Raw genomic sequence first — 21,628 nt, forward strand, 5'->3', positions numbered from 1 at the left:
CATGGCGATTCACTCGCGAATTCCGATCATTAGCAAAAACAAATATCGTAAATCGGCGCAATCACTTGCCTTGCATCTGAGTTTCAAAAAAAGAAAAACAAAATACTGGTTACTTGAAAAAAAATAAAAACAAAATTTAAAAAATGGAACTGTCAAAATGGTTCGCAGTAAATTTTGCCGCACTTACGGTCAAGCGTCGTGCCATTGGCCAGTTAAGGTGGAGGCGTGGTCAGATTCGAATAAGGAACAAGTCTGTTTATTTATGAAATGCTTTTCACTATAGGATCTACCCATACACCACGTACGGCCTCAACGGCATGTATGATTCGTCCGCATTCGTTAAAATTAAAATTAAGAGAAGCATTACTAATTTTGCTTCTGCAAAAGTTATATAATTTTATGACACTTGCTTTCTATATATCTCCTGTGAATATTGTATTAATGAACAGATCGCTTATATTATAAAAAACCGAGTCTAACAATACAGATAATATCAGGAACGAGAACAATTTGTTTGCTATCTGTTTATTAATTATTTGAATAGTCATAAATAACTACTTTAATTATCACTAACATCTTTTTTGACGACTTCGCTGGTCTAATAGTTTGCGCTATGTGCGCTGGAAGAGGAGTCCCCAGGTTCGATTCCTGGTATAACTAATTTGTGAAATCAACTTTTCTGAATTGGTTCTTGTCTGTATGATCTGGATAGTGCTCGTTGTTCTGATACTAATAGTACAAGAAATTCCCTATTGTTTGAAGCTAGATGATTGGTGGTTTTTTTGCACATTATTATTATATAGATATTAAGTTGCTTTGCTACTAGTATCTTCGTCCTAAAAAAGTATTGTCTGAGTATATAATAATATTATTATATTAAAAATTCCAAGTGTAACACAAACGTTACTTTAATTTACACATATAAACTTAATAGTTAAAGTTATTCGAGAGCATGCGTTTCTATTTGCCAACGTTTGCCTAACCATACTTCACATATAGGGATGTAAGTTTTGACACAATCGTTCACTGGCGAATAATGGCCCAAACCTGAGCAAACATTCCTCGTTATTCGGCGGATGCCCAGCCACAAGATATATATACAACAAACTCTCAAGTTTTTATCATTGCCATTCACAGGCGAATCTTGGCCCAAACTTAAACAAACATTCGTCGCTATTCGACAACGTTCGCCAAACCACAAAAATACACGGCAGACCCTCAAGTTTTTGTCATTGTCGTTCACTATGGAACGGGGCGGGGGGTCATTTGAATTGGTGATCAGAAAGCAACGACACGGGTCCATCCTCGATAAAACACCGTGAATTATTTTGGTATTCGCTAAAATACCTTTATTGTATTATACACAACATATTTATTGTAGAGATATTTAATTTAAGAGGGGAAGTTTTAATGCAAGTAGATAAAGCTGTTTATATTGTGAGCAATTATATAACAAAAGCACTTAGTATATAATTACATAGGCCAGCCAAAAACTTTGGACCCCTTCCAATAGGATGGTTTAGAACCTCAAAGATCCCAAGATCTTCGAAGAGCGAGAGAGACGTAAACAGGATCTTCTCCGACTTGCTTTCATCATGTCTATTTATTTATTTAAACTTTTTTGCACAATACTACATTTTTACACAGATCCGACGTCGACAAGCGCCCGATGGCGACTGATGGGAACTTGCAAATTTTGGGAAAAATGTGATTTTAATAACTATAGGGCTTCAGTTGAAAACCAAAATTTGACAGTACTTAAAGACTATCTCGATATAAATAATATGTACAAAGTTAGATATTATTGTTATTTAATAATTTAAATAACTCGTTTATATTTTAGCGTCTGTTCAGGATTTTATATTATCGTTTAACAGATTAGCACATTCTTCGACAATATCCTTAAGAGGGAGCAGAGGAAAAATTCCTAATCTTCGATTTAATTTTAGAGGGGTATATCCACTTTAAAGTTAAAAATAAAATATTGCATGAGTAACTATACGATATATTCAAGCACAGACATTAATCAGAATCAAAAAACAATAAAGTTTCCTCGATAGATAAAAATCACGAAATGACCTCTAATTTTCAAATTTTTTCGATTTATCCTCGAAATGCTACAGGTTATTAGAACAAAAATCAGACAATTAATTGTATTCATGCATGATCGACAACTGTCACTACGGATTTTTTTTTAATCCCTTTAGTTTTAGAGTTATTCCGCTAAAATGAATTTGGTACTTTTAATGCGCAAAATTCAACATCTCCTGTCGCATGTCACGCGAACTTCAGGCATATATTTGTTTCACAAATTTGGGCGGAGCCAATGTCACAACTTTTTTGGCATGAGAACTCTTAAGGCCTCTCCACACTCGCGCGCGATTCACGCGCATTTCGTGCCTGAATCGCGCGTATAGTTCGCGCGCTTGACGAAGATGGACGCCGAAGTAGCTGTTGCTGCTGCGGCACTATTTTGCGCTTTGGCAATTTACAATTATGCTTTTACAAAGAAAAAAAGTTATCAGTTTAAGAAATGCAAGAACAATCAAAAAATTTCATTTCTAGTTAATTTCTCTAATCCACGGCCATTTTAAGCACGTTCAAATGGTCAACAATAAAAATACAGCCACAACCGTCCGCGGCACTTACTTATCGGCAACTGGGGCAATCCGAAACAATTACTGTCATATAAGTAATATTCGACAAAATTAAAAGACAAGTATCAAGTATGAAGCTTCATTCGCATCACGCGTCTTTTCATTTGTTCAAGTATTGGTTATTTGGCAGCAATTGTTTCGGACGGAGATCGAGAGTAGACCCCCTGAGCCATGCGCGAATGTGGAGCCTTGTAGCGTTCATGCAAAGTTGGCGCTTCACGAACCCTTTGGCGCGGGACAAAATACCGACAACCGGGAAAGAGCCGCGAAGAATATACGGATGGGATCCACACTCATGCTTCGCGGGTAGTTCGCGCCTTCTCGCGTGAATCGCGCGCGAGTGTGGAGGGGCCATTAATTAATAGTAAATACCTAAACCATTTGACAGCGAAACAGTTTTCCCCGCTTCTCCTCCGGTGACTTGCCCAATGCCCAAAAAAAATGGACTAATTCCGTAGAATCTTTAAACGAAAAGCTGCAGATTACAATAACTTGCTTAATACACCTTGGGTACGAGTTGACAAGTCCCATGTGTCTCGCAAGACCGATCTACTGACGGTTAAGGGGGCCTTGGCCACAGTGAGAGGAGTAGCGGGTAGTACTAAGCAGGATGATGAGTTTGACGAGTTACAATCAGATGGTAGTGGATAACTGAGTATATTTACAATTCTTATTACTATTTATACAATTTTCATGACTAATATACCTTTGATATGATAGAAGTGTTCTGTGTGTGTTGGTTGCCGACGAAACTATTTCTGTTAAGTAGTTAATTATGCTACTATGTTGCACTTGTTGCCTTATGATGAGGCCATTTTTTGTGACAGTTTAGAATACATTTAGCTAAGATCTTGCGTTTTATTGTTAAATTCATGATGTTCAAAGTTGAACATAGTAAAAACTTCTTTCGAAAGTTTTTGATTATTAGTTGTAATTTTTAGTAAGTAAAATATCTACTTACCAGGCTCGTCAACCTTGTATGAAACGTCGCAGGACCCATCCTTCCTGTCCTTAAAATCAATCTCAGCCTTGCTAGGGCCTTCCAGCGAGATGGCCAGTTGACCAGCACCAGCCTCCCTTGTCCAGACGTTGAAATCGTTGAAGCGGCCTACTTCACCTCTTTCTAGACCCGGTCCTCCGGCCTTCACTAAGTGGGACCCAGAATCTCGGAGAGGGCCAACAGTGAATTGGAAGGGAGACCCTGGGTAAAAAAAGAGCGTTAGAAGATAAGAGTTATTGATAATATAACCTAATTCTATCGTTATCGATCATTACCACAAATTTAATAACTTTTAATAAAAAACCGACCTCAAAAGTTCGTGGAATTATATTCAGTATTTATCAAGTTTAAAAAAGGTAAAATGGTTAAATGGTAGTTTTAAATTACGTACACAGATAAATTTCTATTACCTACAATCAAATCTTTACGATGAGGTTTATTTTTGAAACGACTCCAAAAAAGGAAGAGATTCACAGCTCGACTGTCTTTTTTTTCGGGAATATATTACGTGATTACTTTCGACATTTTGTGATCTGCTTTCGTCGTTTCTTTTTTGTTAAAAAGCGGATACTTCAGTAGCAATTCCGTTTAAATTTGAAGAAAATATGCTACGTCTAACGGTGGCGAATTAGATAATGAATCCGGTTTATGAAGCTCATCCCTTTACAACAACATACCGCCACCAATGCGTTCTTCACAATCCGTTTATGCGTTCAAATGTCAACTCAAAGAGCACATTCTAAATCTACAAAACACGTCTGGAACAATTTTATTTGTGTAATGCGCCTCCAAAATACAAAATTAAAAAGAAAATGCAGAGTGAATCTTTGTTGGGACATTAGCTGAAATTTGTGTTATGTTATGTTTCCTATTTAATTATATTGTTTCATGTTTAAGTTTTATTTAACTCGCGTCCACGTTCGTTTTTATTTTATTCATATATTTTTATTTCTTTTAATCGGCATTTTCGAAAAGGGTCCACTGAAAACCAGCGCTGTGGCTCTGCCGCAGTATTAGCCGAGTTGAGTCCTTTTCAGTGCAATAATACACTTTTAATACTAATTATTAATATTGTACTCCACGTGTATTGTGTTGAATAAATTACTTTTCTTTCTTTCTTTCTTACTTTTCTTTCCCTTAACCGATTTTAATAAAACTAGGCACAAAGATGTAATTCTGATCCGTAAAGCTGATCTGATGGTGGAAATAGCAGATAGATGAGAAAATTTTTATGTTTGGGCTCATATGATTAGTGTTAACGAGGTCGTTGAGGTGGGCGCAGCTTGGAACACAGTGAAAGACGATAGCCAAGTTTTGAAGTCGATTTTTTTAATAAAGAAATTGTAATTATATTTTATTATTCAATATAAAGATAGAACAAACAGAAATAAAAAATCATTCATCAAATCATCATCCGGCTGGATTGTAACAAAGCGCTTGTTTATCAGACCGGGTCTGGTAGCTGTAAAGGTATCTGACTGAATAAAGAAAGAAACTTTCATAAGTTTCTCACATATCGTCTGTGAACTGGCAATCGGTACTATCTCAATTTTGAGAACTTTACACGTGAAGAAAAAATTTGTTTGAGTCATTTATATAGCATCTGGTTTATTAAATAAACATACGTAGTTTTTAAATATTTTTATTACACATGTATGTATGTACACTACGTAATTTTATTTGATAAACTAGATGCCATATAAATGATTTTTGCTTCACACTGTAAACTTGTCAAAATTTAGATAGTACCGGTTGCCAATTCATAGCCGATATGGCGCTACGACATAAGCCGTTTAAATCTGAAACACAATATCGTCAAGAAGCAGTTTTTGGGAGAACACTTAGCCCCAGTCTGGCAAACAGTCGCTGATTCGACTCCAGCCGGATCAAAGGAATTTTTCTTTGTGGTTTGTTCGATCTTTGTGTCGATTAATCGATTCACAAAAATAATAATACTATAGTAAAATAAGCAACTTATAATACTAACCCTATTTTTAAGTGATTTGTTACTAACCCTTATGGACTTAGTCCGAAATAAAGAAATTTATTATTATATTATTATTATTATAGTAATAATAGCATGATACACTTAATAAAATTTATACGATATTTTTAACCGACTTCACCGACTTAATACGACTTCGAAAAAAGGAGGAGTTTCTCAATACGACTGAATTTTTTTTTATGTATGTTACGCGAAAACTCCGGCGGCGTATGTGAACTGATTTTGAGAATTATTTTTTTGGTGGAAAGAGGGTGCCTCAATATTGGTCCCATTTAAATTTCAAGATAATATTTCGTCTTTAAGGGTGACAAAGGGGATAAGTCCAGTTTCGCGCACTTTCCGGTAAAATTTTATTAAAACTTGGCAAATAGATGTAATTCCACGATGTTTTGATCAGTTTTTTTATATTGAACCTTTTCACGCTTCTGATATTTTGCCGCTGACTATACTCACCAGGAATATGGATATCCCTGTACTTGACGGACACGGTGTGGACACCCAGCTCCTTGGGCACGAAGTGGACAGCGTAGAGACCGTCTTCCACCTCCTGGATCTCAGCGTCCTCAGAGATTCCTCCTGGGCTGGTAACGGTCGCCGCCAAGTCAAAGGAGGTGATACCTGAGTGATAAAAGTTGATACTAATTTGGCAGACAACCAAATCAATTGCCTGGTCTCAAACTAGAGAATGCACCAAAGTAACGGAATTCACTCTGGGGCACATCCGAGAACATCCAGACTCGGAGGTCTTTTACGTCCGACATGCCTCCGAAACAATTACTGTCAAATAAGAAATAATCGATCATATATTTAACTTGCTCGATTATACTTTATAGGGCATCACACGACTATGCCACACGGAAGGAAAGTGCTTTGAATACCGTAGACAGAAAATTTAACTTAATGAAGTCTTTTTTGAAGAAATCTCAGAAGTCTTCTTTGAAGAAATTTCGGAAGTCTTCTTTGAAGACTTCATTTTGATTTTAAAAACAATTCGAACTGCATTCAAAGATTTTTAAATAATCGTCTGTCTGAACAGGGAATCGTACCCTTCAAATGTGAAAAGAAAAACACCTGTAAGGATTGTTTTCTTTTAAATAACATAGCATCATATCTGAATTAAAAAGAAGACCAAATTTAACATTTAATCTAAATAATTATGTACTGCAACTTACAATTTATGTTATCAAATGCTCAAAATGTGTCCTTTTCTGTAGTACACAAATTCTCACTCTTTTGGTAATTTATGTTACTTCCTGTTGATTTATTTATTTTTTCATGGTAAATGTTAAAAATCATACGTCTAAGGTAATGTAACTCCTACACATTCTCATACCGGTTCATGTAAACTAAATCTTTAACAGGTTCATTTTCCTGAACAAAATTTGTAATTAAATGTTAAATTCATGGTCTTCCTTTTACTTAAGATGCTATGTTATTTAGAAGAAAATAATCCTTATGATTTAGGCTTTCGATAAGTTTAGTAAAATGACAGGTGCTTGTTATTTCACGTTTAGCATTCCGATTCCCGGTTCAGACAGAAAATTATTCAAAAATATTTGAATGCAATTCGAATTGTTTTTAAAATCAAAATGAAGTCCTATTTCAGTAAAATTTTATATTTATAGTATTTAAGATACTTTCCCTCCGTGTGGCATAGCCGTGAGACGCCCAATGTATATAATGTAATCGACTAAACTAAAAAACAATTGTACATTTGGTGGAGTATTATTTATTTGACAATAATTGCTTCGGACGGATGTCAGACGAAGAACGAGACTGCACTGGCAGGGCTAGAACTTCTCGTCGTCTAGCATCCACAATATAAACCGATGGGCCATCGAGATCGTTAATTAGTTTTGATTTGAAGTGCTTTTCCATTGTCATCATCCACAGTCCACTTTCTCCCACTACTGGACTCCTGATTTTATTTTCTACACTCAACAAATTTAATAGTCTTCATTCAGTCTAAGTTCGAATCGAAAGAAGAAACGTAATGCATCAAAAACTTAAATATTAAAATATATGCGCCATGTTCTCTTCGGAAAATTCTTTTCTTTTCTTTCTTCGAAAAGTTGAAATCCGAACCATTTTAAGTTCAAAGTTACTTTTTCGTTATCAAAATTGAAATGATACTGTAAAGTTAATGTAATATCTGTAATAAGTTAATTATTAATGGCTGGATTTTTAATAACAGATAATATAAGGAACCTTTTAGTGTGTTGCCAGTTTTTTATGAATTGGTTCATAAAAAACTGGTAACACACATAATGTTGAGCAGATTAATAGTCAAAAACTTGTCTCAAACAATCGACGACCTGGGTGGCCCAATGTCTCAAGTTCGATTCCCAGTAGGTCCACATTGGGAAATGAACTTTTCTAATTTATTTGTGGTCTTTGTTATTGGTATCTTGTTTATGAAATTAAATGTTGAACAGTTTTGAATTTGAGCTATTCTTGTTCAAACTACCACAAAAATAAACACCTTTACCGTATGCTACCTTACCTATTTCTGCAGCCCTGCAGTAATGTGAGCTTTACTGCGTTCCGGTTTTGAAGGGTAAAGGTGCTGGTGACAGGCACATGGGACTTGTCAACTTTCGTCTCAGGGTGACGGGCGCAGTACATCCCTGGACGAACTCTTTCACAAAAAGCTCTTCTGCTACTATAAAACTTAGTCTCAATAGTGTCAGTGGAAAGGCAGTGATGGTGTTCATTCAGTCAATCGCTAACGATCTATGTCGCCTTACCATGGAAACATTGACTTACCATGGAAATTACAATGCATATCGTAATTTTTATCTCGTTTAGTCAGCAATTTAGTGTTCAAATTAGATGAATTTTTATTAATTTTATTTTATAATACTAAGTGACGGGATGAGCAAGTCGTGTGCCTGGTAACAGTTGCAGTGTCACTCAGATCTTTAACCGCTCACGCGATACTTGCAGCTGTAGACGCATACCACACCTAGAGGTGCCGGTGATGATTTTATACCGATTTATCGGATATCGAAGTTATAATAGGTAAAAGAACTAATATTAATTGCTATTTCGGTAACTACTCTAGCAAACCATAAAGTTTTTAACGCCTGGGTCTGTCATTTAAAAAAAATAAACAACTTCAAAAATACGTCACAACAATTGTGTGTGTTATTGTTTGGGCTGGTGATTTCCGTGTTTATTTATTGAAAACATACCGTAAGTAGCGTTTTTTAAGTTTACCCTGAATATAAATGTTTATAAACTATACTTTAAGGAGTAATTTCGTGGTAAACGTTAGAACCACTCAAACGGAATATTATCATATTTATCCAAGTACACCAAAAATTTCATTAGTGCTTTTTAAGTGCAGGATTTACAGTGTATTACTGCATTTTATTTGAGATGTTTTTGTTAGTAGTACGGAGGGTATTTATTTAACAATGCAGAATAATAATTTTTATTTATAAAAACTTGTATTTAAACTGAATGCTTTTCTAATTTGCGAAACCAAATAGCCGCCATTTTGCGGTAGGAGTAGCGCATCGTGTGAGCAGTTAAATCACAAAGATCAGAGACACTGCCACTGCGCCCGACACCCCGAGATATAAGTTGACAAGTCCCATGTGCCTGTAATTTCATCAGCTCTCTTACCCTTCAAAACCGGAACACAGTAATGTTCACATTACTGCTGGGGGGCAGCAGACATAGGTAAGGTGGCAGTACTTCCCTTGATGAACTCTTTCACAAGGAGTTCTACTGCTACTAAAATTTCTTTTATGTCAAATAATTTAATACACTACGCGATCGCAGTGCCATAGACTCGCCGTCGAAGAGCAGAATACCAAAAAATTGCAATGGCAGTGGAATAGTAACTCGATGACAAACCATTATTCTAAACTTTTAACAGAACACCGATCGTACAAAATTGAGCCACTCTATCGACACATAACTGAGACGATTTAAAATTAGCAAACTCGGGAGCTAATGCCTTATAACGATTGCGCACTACAGTTCCGAATCCAAGAAATGGCGGTCCGAAATGTCACAGGAATCATTTTATCTCTAGGCACCAATGACTTACAAATAAATGGACGACGGATCTAATACACAAACCACGAAAAAAATGTCCCAAGTCAACCTATTTAAACGTAGTGACATGTAAAGGAATATGAAAAAGCTAAAACGTTGAATTCAAATTGTAATGTCATCGCAGTCCTGTCTAATTTTGCTTGCTTCGCTGTCAGTCGAACAAACGAAGACTAAAGCGTGAATGACGCTCTGTATACGATTTTAACGCCATATAAGTTCGGACACTTTTTAGCGCGGACCCGACGTCCATATAATTGTAAGTCAATGCTAGGCACACAAGCGGTGTTCGTATTTTCTTGGATTAGTGTACAAGCGACATCTGCTGCTTGATTTTGATTGCCTCTCCCGATCGGAAACTGACTTCCGAGTCTATGCGCATAATTGCGATTCACGACTGGTCGATCAGAAACTTTTGACATTTCAAATCGGTACAATAGTTGATTTAACACACAAATTAGATGGTTATAGTAGGAATCAGAATATAAACAAACATAGCAACATAATTTTGAATGAATGATATTACAGCTGTCAATTCCTTATGTCTAATCAAAAATCAGACCTTACGCAATTCCCATTCTAGATATATCACAGTATAGTCAAAATGGTTACAGCTTGTGCGCTGCGTCACTGACGTTTCAAGTGTTATATAAATCTTACCAGGCATCTTGAACGTGAGCTTGCAGTTTGTGCCAACTTCGGTAAGAGGTACTTGGTCACGCTGTCTCTGGATCTTCTCTCTCTGTCTGTTGCTGCCCTCACCAGTCACCTAAGTAATATAATTACATTCTTAAGTACAATTTCATCGCCACTCAGGTCAAAATACGAAAGCGGTTTGATTAATCCGTGAATTTGAGATTATTTTTTATTTTTCAACGTAATCTTTTAACTCTTACACCCTGTCCAGCGATATCCCAACTTCTTCAACCCATCTAAACGAATATTTTTTTGTGAAACTGAAAAGTTTCAGTTTCAGGAAGTTTATTATAAGGAGTTTATTTTGTTTCCTCATTTGACTCCGTCAAACGGAGTTACTTGATCAACTTCTCGATCGACAAGCAGGCGTTGTGACACTTCTCTTTCCTATTTTAAATTCTGATTACCCAATGACTAAAATACAAGGTTCTGAAAATGTTTTGAATATATACTCAGAAAGAAGAAGATCGAAAAACGAAGTTTTCTGAAAATTGAAACCATTTAATGTAAATAAATATCGGTAAGTATGTTCAGATGAAAGTAGCCAAATTGTCTAGAGACCAATGTCCCATATATGAGTTAAAACCAGTGTTTTTTCATCATCATGAACTCATTTATACATCCTACTGCTGGGCACGGGGTCTCCTCTCAGGCGAGAGAGGCCATTGTCCACCACGCTGACTCAATGCAGTTTTCCGAGGACTGCGAACCTTCTTCGATGTGCAGACAGAAAAGCTCATGGTAAATTTTAAAATAAATTTCGAAAACTCAGAGGTGCGAACCCGGATTCGAACCCATGGCCTCTACTTGAGAGGCTATCACGGTCCTCGTTTTTTCATACCTTACTTTTTCAATTGTAATGTTGCTAAGAAGTCACAAACCTTTCTAGCACTGGTCCAAAGTGTATAAGTTTAACATCCAAGTAACGCACCTTTACGGTGAAGGGAGACCCTTCAACATGATGATCAGCGAACTTCAAGTTGATGATGTAATATCCAGGTTCGGTTGGCTTGTAGCTGATTGCCAGAACGCCATCTTTGCCGTCTGCGCACTGGATCTCGGCCTTACTGGGACCTGAAAGATGACGTTTGAACTAAGTTTAGATTTGCTGAAGAACAAACGTCAAAAAAATATTGAATGTTCGTCAGAGCGAACATTTCAAATTCAGATCATTCTGAATTTGATTTGTTCATCGAAACTGAAAGTCAAAAACTGAAAATCAAAACCATTGACTTACAATTATATGGACGTCGGGTCCGCGCTAAAAAGTGTCCGAACTTATAGGGCGTTAAAATCGTATACAGAGCGTCATTCACGCTTTAGTCTTCGTTTGTTCGACTGACAGCGAAGCAAGCAAAATTAGACAGTACTGCGATGACATTACAATTTAATTCAACGTTTTAGCTTTTTCATATTCCTTTACATGTCACTACGTTTAAATACGTTGACTTGGGACATTTTTTTCGTGGTTTTTGTATTAGACCTGTCGTCCATTTATTTGTAAGTCAATGATCAAAACTGAAAATGTTTATTTCATAGGTAAACACACAAGTACTACTAACACGTATAGCAAATCGTGGGTACAAAAGGTCACCAATGTTGAGGTTCTTCATCGAATGGGAAAAAAGTTGGAAATACTCAGAACTGTAAAGGAAAGCAAGTTGCAATATTTTAGCCACGTAATGAGGGGCAATAGAGACCGGATTCTTCAACTAATAATGCAGGGGAAAGTTGTGGCAGAAAGAAAACCTCGTGGTTGAAGAATCTGAGGACTGGTTCCACCTCAGCACACAGTCCCTCCTTCGTGCGGCAGCTTCAAAAACGAGAATAGCTATGATGGTCACCAACCTTCATAGAGGAGTGGCAGACTAAGAAGAAAACTAATTCGTAAAGCAAAATCCTCCGGGAAGAATAAATAAGAAACTCTAGGGGGTTTTCTTTGTAAATAAACATTTGTACACATTTGTTACTAAGTTTATTTTAAATATCGTAGATCGAGACAGTCTGCAAGATCTAAACATGTCCAAACCATGTACTTTGTCATCCAAATATGCAAAAGCTGTGTTATATATAACTCTTTAGTGTAAACTTTTTGTTTCACTATGGTTTTAAACCTCATAAATGACAAATTTTGAATATCAACTGGAATATTATTATAGAAGCATGTACATTTTCCTTGATGAATTTGTAACTTCGTGAAGTATGATAAAATGGTATATGTATAGTGTTTTGTTTGCAGCATGTTTTACGTTTTAACGACTGTTTTAAAACATTTACATCCTGTTTTAAAATTCAACTTTAGTTTTAATTATGTTTAAGTTCTAAAAGTGAATTTGAAACTGAACGTCAATATTAACAAAACAGCCGTGAAAAACTAAAACATGCTTCCCTGAATAATTTTTCGAAATGGCGCCTTCGCCCTTCCTACAAAACACCGACGCCGACGACATGTGGAGGAATATAGTCAAAACCGTAAATAATGTATTTTTTTAAGACTGGCCGTTTATTTTACATTTTTATTATAAGTGTAATTAGCTAAAAATAACGGATAACTCATGTATATAAGTCGAATTTTTGCTCGACATGTTTCGAACCAATTCGCGGTCCTTAATCATGAGATTCCGCGGCGGTGACTCAACGGAAACTGCGCGCCAAACCCCTGGCAGCCCGATCACTCAGTACGGCAGCGGGCGCAGGCGGCGTCGGCGAGACTCTACCCTCGTTCGCTTCATTTTTATTAAAGTCATATGCAGGATTGCACACTACACTAACAACGTCACTTTCTAAAGTCTCATCTACACTAACCTCTGACGTAGTACCTAACACTGTTTTCCAAGACCACGAATTGGTTCGAAACATGTCGAGCAAAAATTCGACTTAAATATGTATATATAATAATATAATATGCCGAATTATCCGTTATTTTTAGTTAATAAGTCTAATTAGCAATTATTTATTTTATTTATTGTAAACATAACACAATTTACATGTATAATATAATTGTACACTGTTATTCATTATCTTGTACACATTACGTTTATAAATGGTAGTCCAAAATAATCGAAATTATTAGCTCAGCAAACGTTAATTTATTTGTAGTGTAAGATAGCATTCAATTCTACCTGCCCTGATCGATCGACACGTTAAGAGAAGAGATTGCGAAGTGCCTGTATTATGTGCAAAATTGAACAGCAACAGACGGATTTTCAACAGAAGGAAATTTCCGGAATCTAACTGTATCTGTGCAATATCGTCGATAAGGCTTATGTATAATCATATAAAATTATTTCTAGAAGGTAACTCAGTTTTTTGTACTACTCAAAAGTTTACCTTAATAATACCTACATTATAAAATAAGGTTTACGAATTTAAATAACGATAAATTTCTTTCAACGAAAATATCAATAAATTCAAATTTTTTGTACCGTACATATTGTTATAAAACATTGAAATAAAAAAATTGTTGAAAAAACTGATAGAAACATGGGTAAATACCATAATTATTCTTCGTGGAGGCAAATCACATACCTTCAATGGAGAGTGAAAGACCACCGTAACCAGCATTCTTGGTGTCAACTGTGAAAGTATTCTCGGTATGAGTCTTGCCCTCCTTCAGGGCCGTGCCGGAAACCTGTGATGAAATATTTCAACTGTTGTATTGCAAATCTCATTCCACTTCTCTAATTTTAATAACCATAATAAAGATTTAAAGACTAATAAGCTCTATTTTTATGGTACCAAGAGACGGAACGAACTAGTTGTCTAAGCGACAGGAATGTCCATAACAGTTGCAGTGACACTCAGAGCATTAAATTACGAAGTTCTGAGGGCCACTGCCACGGCGTCTGTCACCCTGTGACATACGTTAGTCCCATGTGAATTTCACCAGCAGCCCAATCCCTTTCCCCTCTTTCCACTTACCTTGACTTTTTTAGAATCACCAACTTCTGTCTCCGTGACAGTGATGTTGAAAGGAGAATTTTGGATATGAACACCCATTTTCTTAACAGAAACGATGTGCTGACCAGCCTCACGAGGAGTGAAGCTGATTCCAATATTGCCAGATGGAAGCCGCTTCAAGAAACAGGGTTCTTCGAGTCCAGAAGGTGCCTGGAAGGAACAAACAAAAGGTGTGGTAACTTTTTTTTAATGATACCAAGCTATGGAACAACAAGTCATGCGCCTGGTGATAAGCCTGTCCATGACAGTTGCAGTGCCATTCAGAGCTTTAATCGCAAAGGTCTGAGGGGCACTGCCACTGCGCCCGTTACCCCGAGGCATAAGTTGTGACACATGTGCCTGTTATTTCACGAGCACCTTCGAAACCGAAACGCGGTAATGCACACATTACTGCTTGGCTGCGGTAACAGGTAAGATGGCAGTACTTGGGGTAACACTACTTCTACTGGAATATTCAGGATTGCTTCCGAAAAATAGTATCATTCCCAAGCCACGAACTTGTATTGAATTAATATAAAACCTACTGAAGCACTCATAAGAGACAATTTCCTTTCTTACCTGAATGGAAGCGTTAAGACTGCGAATATCATTGTCACTGATCTTGCCGGGTAAGGTGACTTCGCTGCAACTGCCTACAGAGATTTGGTTCCTCTTACGACCTTCACCGGTTATCTGAAACATTCCAAGGAATTGTTTATAAAATGCCATGTTGAACAATAGCTCGTCCGCCCCATAACAAAACCAAGTCAGTGCTTTATATGTTGACTTACCTTCGCTAAGAAGGGAGATCCTTTAATGTGTTTCTCACCAAACCTGACTGAGACCTTGTACTCGCCAGGAGCAGTTGGCAGGAATGACACGGAGACGGTGCCATCTTTGTTGTCATGGCAAGTGATCTGAAATATATTTTTTTTTAGTATGATGACTCCACTCCACCTGATGTAAAATGGAAAGTTGATACAATTACTGCCCTAGCCACCTCTAACCTGCATGCCTATAAACAAGATGCCTCTTTACGCCTCCTTTGAAGGATCCCATATCGTAGGGCAGAGGGAATACGTGCGCTGGAAGGGATTTCCAATTGTCGACTATGCGACAGAGGAAGGTGCCACCAAACCTTTTAGTTCACGATGGAATACGGCAAATAGTAAAGTGGTGACCACGGAGAGGCCTGAAAGATCATAAAGATCTTTAGTCACTTCAATCAGACCATCATGGCAGTCGCCAGTGTTTTTTTTTATACCAAGTGACGGGAGAAACAAGTCGACATTATCGCAGGACACTGCGACGGACATCTCCGGCACTAGCCCGGAGACCTAGTAGAGGATAATCTATATATCCTCCGGTCTCTCAAGTCGCGTAGATTTCTGGGAACTAAGGGAGACGCTTCGGCGTCGGGAGGTGACCTACAGCTCCGCCACCAAAGTGGAGATTTGTTAGTGGGCTTTAGAATCAACGGCTTAGCGGTAGCAACCGTTGCGCAACCACAACGGGAAGTTAGCGTACTTACAGCTTCGGTACCTATCTGGAAAATATGAATGGTGCTGTACGTGTACCCGGGGCAGTTCACCCAAGGCAAGGCCTTTTGAGAACTTGATGAAGTCTGTGCAAACAGGCTGATCTGGGAACTTCAGACGCTTGAAACTTTAATTGAAGACTTGAAGCTGTACCTCGGCCTTGCTGGGTCCTTCGACAGACATGGTAAGTCCACCAGCGCCAGCTCCCTTCGTACTGATGGTGAAATGGCATGGCTCGCCGCTGACGCCGCTCACCAGTCCTGGGCCATACGCTGTCACATACCCTGAAGGGATAGAGTCTACGTGGAACTTGTAGGGAGATCCTGGAAAGATAGGACAGGTGATATTAATTTCCTACATAGTTGGTGTAATTCGTAATATAGAAAGTGCAAATCACAGCCATCCAATTGCTACGATCCTGCCAAACATATTTTGCCTCATCAATAGGCAACAATGCTTTCATACACGTTCGTCAGTTAAAGGTATTCTTGACCTGACCTTTCTTTAGAATGACCTCAACTTCTTCTTGATAAGTTCGCCTTGGTAGGCCTTTACCAACTTACCCGCTCACAGCGCCTTATAAATCTGTTCCGTCAATCGCCTTTCTTTTATCAACTTTATACGTGTCCAAATCTTCTTAACATCTTTTTCTATTATATCTTTATGCCACCCAGCCAGTCACACCAGTCATCTGATCTCAAACAAAAGAATTTCCTGCACTATCAGTACCAGAACCACGAAATTCACTCCAGGACTACCAAGAAAGTATTCTCGTCCACAACAGAACCAATTTAGAAAAAGTAATTTCCCAAATTGATCCTACCAGGAATCGAACCCGGGGCCTCCTCATTTAGCGCCCACAGAGCATACCCTTTGGTCACTGAGGTCATCAGGTTTTCTCTATCTTTGTCACTACATGTCCTTACACGCCGCAACGCTCTATTATCGCACTGTGCTGTTATCATTACTCACGGGTATTAGCTTCAGCAACTGCAAAGCTGTGCAGTCAACCAAAATATTTGGCAAGGGTGTGTTACAGAATATACTTTATTATAATCTTATAAGCCCTAGAGTGCACGAATGGGGGTGTCCCCTCATGCCCTACCATTCTTTTCTTACGTCGATTGGCAAAACCTTTCACCGTTATGGCAAGCATTATAGTGAATGCCATCGATACGATGAGAAGAAGAAGAAGCTCTGCTTTCTCTGATTGATGTAAATACGTGTTCGATTTCCAGGTAGTTTAAGACACAAGTGATGGTATAACTTGCTTTTTTATTTTTAGCTTGGCATCCTTTCCACAGTGAGGCGTTACTTCACACCAGAACAGTTGCTTCAGCTGCATCAAGCACAAGTCCGGTCGTGTACGGAGTACTACTGTCACCTTTGGGATGGCTCTGCTACATACCAACTGGCAACCTTGGATTCACTGACATGCGTGTCAAGAGGCTTATAGGTGACTCGTAATTAGTAGAGGCGAAGCTGCAGAGCCTTGAACACCGCCGTAAAGTTGCTTGCTTATCGGTATTTTACAGAATATATTACGGAGAGTGTGCTATGAAATTACACGATTTAATTCCGCCTTCCCCTTCCCATAGTCAGGGGACCGGGCGTAGGTTTGGATTTCACCCCTATGTTGTGGATTTATGCTTCCACATTTATATGGCGAATGGCTATGGAGTCGAATTCCGTGCCTGCAGACTTGTTACCTGAACGTTATAACTTGGACCTTTTGAAGGCTAGAGTGAATACGCATTATTTAGGTGTGCATGCTCCATCGTCGACCTCATCGTCACTTTCCATCAGGTGAGACGGAGATCAAATGCACACTTACATTTGAATAAACAAAAAATAACTTTTTTGTGCTGCACGCTGAATGGATCTCATGGACACAGATCACAGACTGTCCTGTATCTCTTAAAAAAGAAAAGCCTTACCTTGTACATGTTCTCCATTGTACTTGACGTAGAGCTCATGAGTTCCCTCCTCTCTTGGCTCGTACTTGATGCTGACTGTCCCATCTCTGTTGTCCTCGATGATAGGCTCGTCGGTATGACCACTCGGCATCTTCACTTCCGCTGAAAAGATGAGATAGTTAAAATTTAGAAAGGAATAATGCAAATAACGTAAAGGTTCGACTGAGTGCCATCATTACTTCTTTAGATCTGCAAGGTTCTTCCCTATACTATGAGTGCCAGAGTAATGGAATTCGCTTTTTAGTACTACCCATATTTTCAAATTGGTCCTACCGGGAATCGACTTTTTCGTTAAATTTTAAATTCCACTCCCGCCTCGGCAAACACCACATTTATTGTTAAACATGTATCTGCAAATACATCACGTCACTACTGTTGGCAAAAAAATTACGAAGAAATGTGTTTTCGTTTCTAATTTCGTTTCGAAATTCATTTCTTCAACAAGAACATTGCCTTAGAGTAAATAATTAAATAACGTAAAAATGTCACAACTTCAAATCTTATATGCGTGTTCCCAAAAAGTTAGAATTTTGTATTGGGTCACTTTCATACCAAAAATGCGATGTGTTTGGCTCGTTTTAGTCCCTCGATAAAAAATATACTTTTATTATAGACAAACCTTTTCTTGTATCAATGTGGTAAATGGTGATAAAATTCAACGGGATCCAGTCGAGTCCAAGGCCAGATTTATTAAACGCTATTTCATGGGCTTCTCCAAACACTATTGGCGTATCCTCCTTATCAACCTCGCTTACTGAGAAGTATTTTTTACACTTGTCGATGTATAATGTTGATACTTCTTCTCCTTTTCCGTCTTTTGTGCCGACGATTGAATTCCAGAGATCGCTCATGAACGCCATTTAGATTATATAAGCGGTTTTCTTGAAAAATAATCGTGTTAAGTGTGTTGACTAGGCCATTGCTTACTTGTGGTTCTACTGTGTCATATTTTGTAATTATATGTTTGTGTATAAAAATATGTTTTAATTTTAGAATTACCGTTCAATTAAAAATAGTGCCGTTTTCCTGTAACACTTCTACGGGTGTTTAAAACGATACAACAGATTAAGTTTTTTTAACTGAAACTTTAATTTAATTGTAAAATGACACTATCGACTCAAAAGTGGTGTAACCCACATTTAATTTTTTTCCACAATATTACTTAGTTAGCAGCAGTAGAGCATACGTATTTTTTTAACGCTCACAAGCCAAGCAGCAATGTCAGCATTACTGCGTTCCGGTTTTGCAACTGTTATGGACAGGCGTGTAGCTTACCATCAGGTGCACGACATGTTCTTCCCGTCACTTGACAGTATAAAAAAAGTTTCTTAAATAAAAAGAAATCTCATCTTGCGTTCTTACATTTCGCAGCACACAAATAAAAGCGCCATCTAGCGGCTACTAGACTTTACAGCGCGAGGAGAGAGTGGAGACGTCCTCGTGGGGCTCCAGTCCACCTCCCATCGTCACCAGTGCGTCCGTCACGCAGTGGCAGTGCACCTCAGATCTTTGCGATTTTAAGCTCTGAGTGGCACTGCAACTGTTTTGGACAGACGTGTGGCTCACTATCAGGCGCACGACTTGTACGTCAACATTATAAAAAAAACTAAAAATCGTAAAGTAAATTATTTTATATTTGGACGTTCTTTTCATGTAAAAAAATATTTAGAAATTTAATCATTGATAACCACTTTTGCGCTGATAATCTCAAATAGCAACCTGTAAATACATATAATATTTTCTAAAACAGCAACACAAATTGGTTTAAATTTTACTGAACTACGTAGATACCTAGTTCAGTAAATTATTATACATCTGTATAATAAATAAATCTTACTATCTCAAGTAATAAATGAACCAGGGCATGATATGATAGTTATCATTGATAATTATCATGCTGACTATAAACTTATTATTATTATTATTACTTAATTCATTTGGATCAACAAACAGTAGACACAAGTAAAACTTATGACTAATTTTATTACAGTAAGTATGTAGTTATTGTGTCACCATCACCGTTAACCACTAATTACCGCAAAAAATTGAGAAGTGGTGAAGCATTTCGGAACAACAAAATGCCGCCGCTAGCAATGTCATGTGTTTTGTATCAGATACGTATCCAAACTTATCAAATGTCAGTCTCATAAAAAGTTACAAAACAAATCGTTTTCTCAAAGATTTTTCTTTCTTCGATACTCCCTCGAACAAACTTTCTGTATACCTTCCCTCCATGATGTTTATGAATAAATTATATATAATATAAATAATAAAAACAATAAATTAGTCTCACAAGCCAGGGAAAAAAAACATTTTACTTCGTGTCCGTCAAATTTAGTTTTCTCACTGATTGTAATCTGTAGTCAAAAATGAAACAGACAAAACTATGACTCATCATGGAAAATTATCAAATGTACATCGAATAGTTATCAGCATGATAATTATCATAGAAAATAAATATCATAATAAAATCAAACCCTGAAATAAACGGTAACTTTCTAAAATTAAAGTCACACTCATTTATTAACCATTTTTTTGTTTAGAGTTGAAAACCTACGCGTGTCTGCTTAAATTATCCGAACTTATTTATTTCAAACATTTAAGTCGCTTTACATCAAACCTACAGTGTTATGCCTCGTTCGTTAATACCGTTCCTACGACTAACGTGTCAAAAGTTAATAAATAAAAACAAATCCATTTTTACCGACAGTTCTACAACAACAAATCACCTTGCCTCCGAAAAAGTGACATAAAAATTGTACTTTATGATATAGTTTTCATTAAAAACCATCATAAAAATAGTTGGCAAACTTAGTATTCGAAGAGAAATAACGTCTACATCCTGCGTCATACCGTTACCGATGATTTATGAATGCCTTTGCTGTTGATATAATGTCATATCTCACCCTTGATGTAATAAGGTCACATCTGCAAAATGACACCTTTTCACGAGAGAGTTTTAAAGATTTAACTAACGAAAATAATCGATAACTTATTCTTAATTATAAGAGTTATACATTTTTACATATTGTCGCTGTTTTGTAGAACGAACATAAGCGCCATTTAAAAATAAAAGTCAGAAAGCATGTTTTAGATTTTCACAATCGTTTTAAAATATTTACAGATGTTTTAAATTCAATTTTGGTTTCAATTAACTGCGTGCGCGCTTTCCACAACACACAGATCAAAATATATTAATATATTCAGTATAACTCCTTGTGAAAGAGTTATTTCAAGGAAGTACTGCCATCTTTCCTATTTCCGACTCGTCAACTTTTTGTCCAAGGGCACAGTGACAGTGCCCCTCACATCAGAGTGGCACTACAACTGTTATAGACAGGCGTGTCGCTTACCACCAGGCGTACGACTTGTTCGTCCCGTTACTTGGTACTATAAGAAAAATTGTTTTATGTAATTCCTATTTTTTAATGATTGTCGTCAATATATTATGGTATGTCCATATTTATGAAGCTTCTATTCTTATAGAATTCCATAGAAACCGAAGCTTCAAAATCTCGACTATCGCAGACAAGCGGCCTACGTGTCGGTTTTCTAGCGGTTACATTTCGGAGAGTGCGCTGGAGCTTTTAAATTTAGTTCCACGGTCACAGTTTCTTCAATCGACTACAAATTCCGGAACACTCCAATCAGCTACATTCCTTATGTCATTGATCTACACATTGATGAATAAATGATAAAAAATTTATTTATTTCCTCCATAAAATTGTAACAACAGAACAATTCTCCTTATC

The 21,628-nt window shown here is 37.3% G+C and overlaps 1 protein-coding gene across 5 annotated transcripts in view; it reads right to left on the bottom strand.

Moving 5' to 3' along the window:
• LOC113228101 (filamin-A) overlaps nt 1-21,628 on the bottom strand; it is a 199,089-nt gene that overhangs the window by 23,859 nt on the left and 153,602 nt on the right. For 3 of the 5 annotated variants that reach the window (XM_026461245.1, XM_026461246.1, XM_026461244.1), the window contains 10 exons: nt 17,838-17,978; nt 16,054-16,223; nt 15,154-15,279; nt 14,942-15,055; nt 14,345-14,533; nt 13,952-14,054; nt 11,355-11,497; nt 10,388-10,496; nt 6,116-6,280; nt 3,619-3,858 (listed from right to left, as the gene is read on the bottom strand). In XM_026461245.1, the coding sequence (XP_026317030.1) occupies nt 3,619-3,858; nt 6,116-6,280; nt 10,388-10,496; nt 11,355-11,497; nt 13,952-14,054; nt 14,345-14,533; nt 14,942-15,055; nt 15,154-15,279; nt 16,054-16,223; nt 17,838-17,978 (1,500 nt within the window). Of the gene's footprint in view, nt 1-3,618; nt 3,859-6,115; nt 6,281-10,387; nt 10,497-11,354; nt 11,498-13,951; nt 14,055-14,344; nt 14,534-14,941; nt 15,056-15,153; nt 15,280-16,053; nt 16,224-17,837; nt 17,979-18,495; nt 18,621-21,628 lie in introns of those variants that run through there. The other 2 variants (XR_003310263.1, XM_026461243.1) reach the window with 1 other exon arrangement.

The sequence above is a fragment of the Hyposmocoma kahamanoa genome, unplaced genomic scaffold (assembly GCF_003589595.1).
Source record: "Hyposmocoma kahamanoa isolate Upper Pololo Valley unplaced genomic scaffold, ASM358959v1 224, whole genome shotgun sequence".
Taxonomy (NCBI): domain Eukaryota; kingdom Metazoa; phylum Arthropoda; class Insecta; order Lepidoptera; family Cosmopterigidae; genus Hyposmocoma; species Hyposmocoma kahamanoa.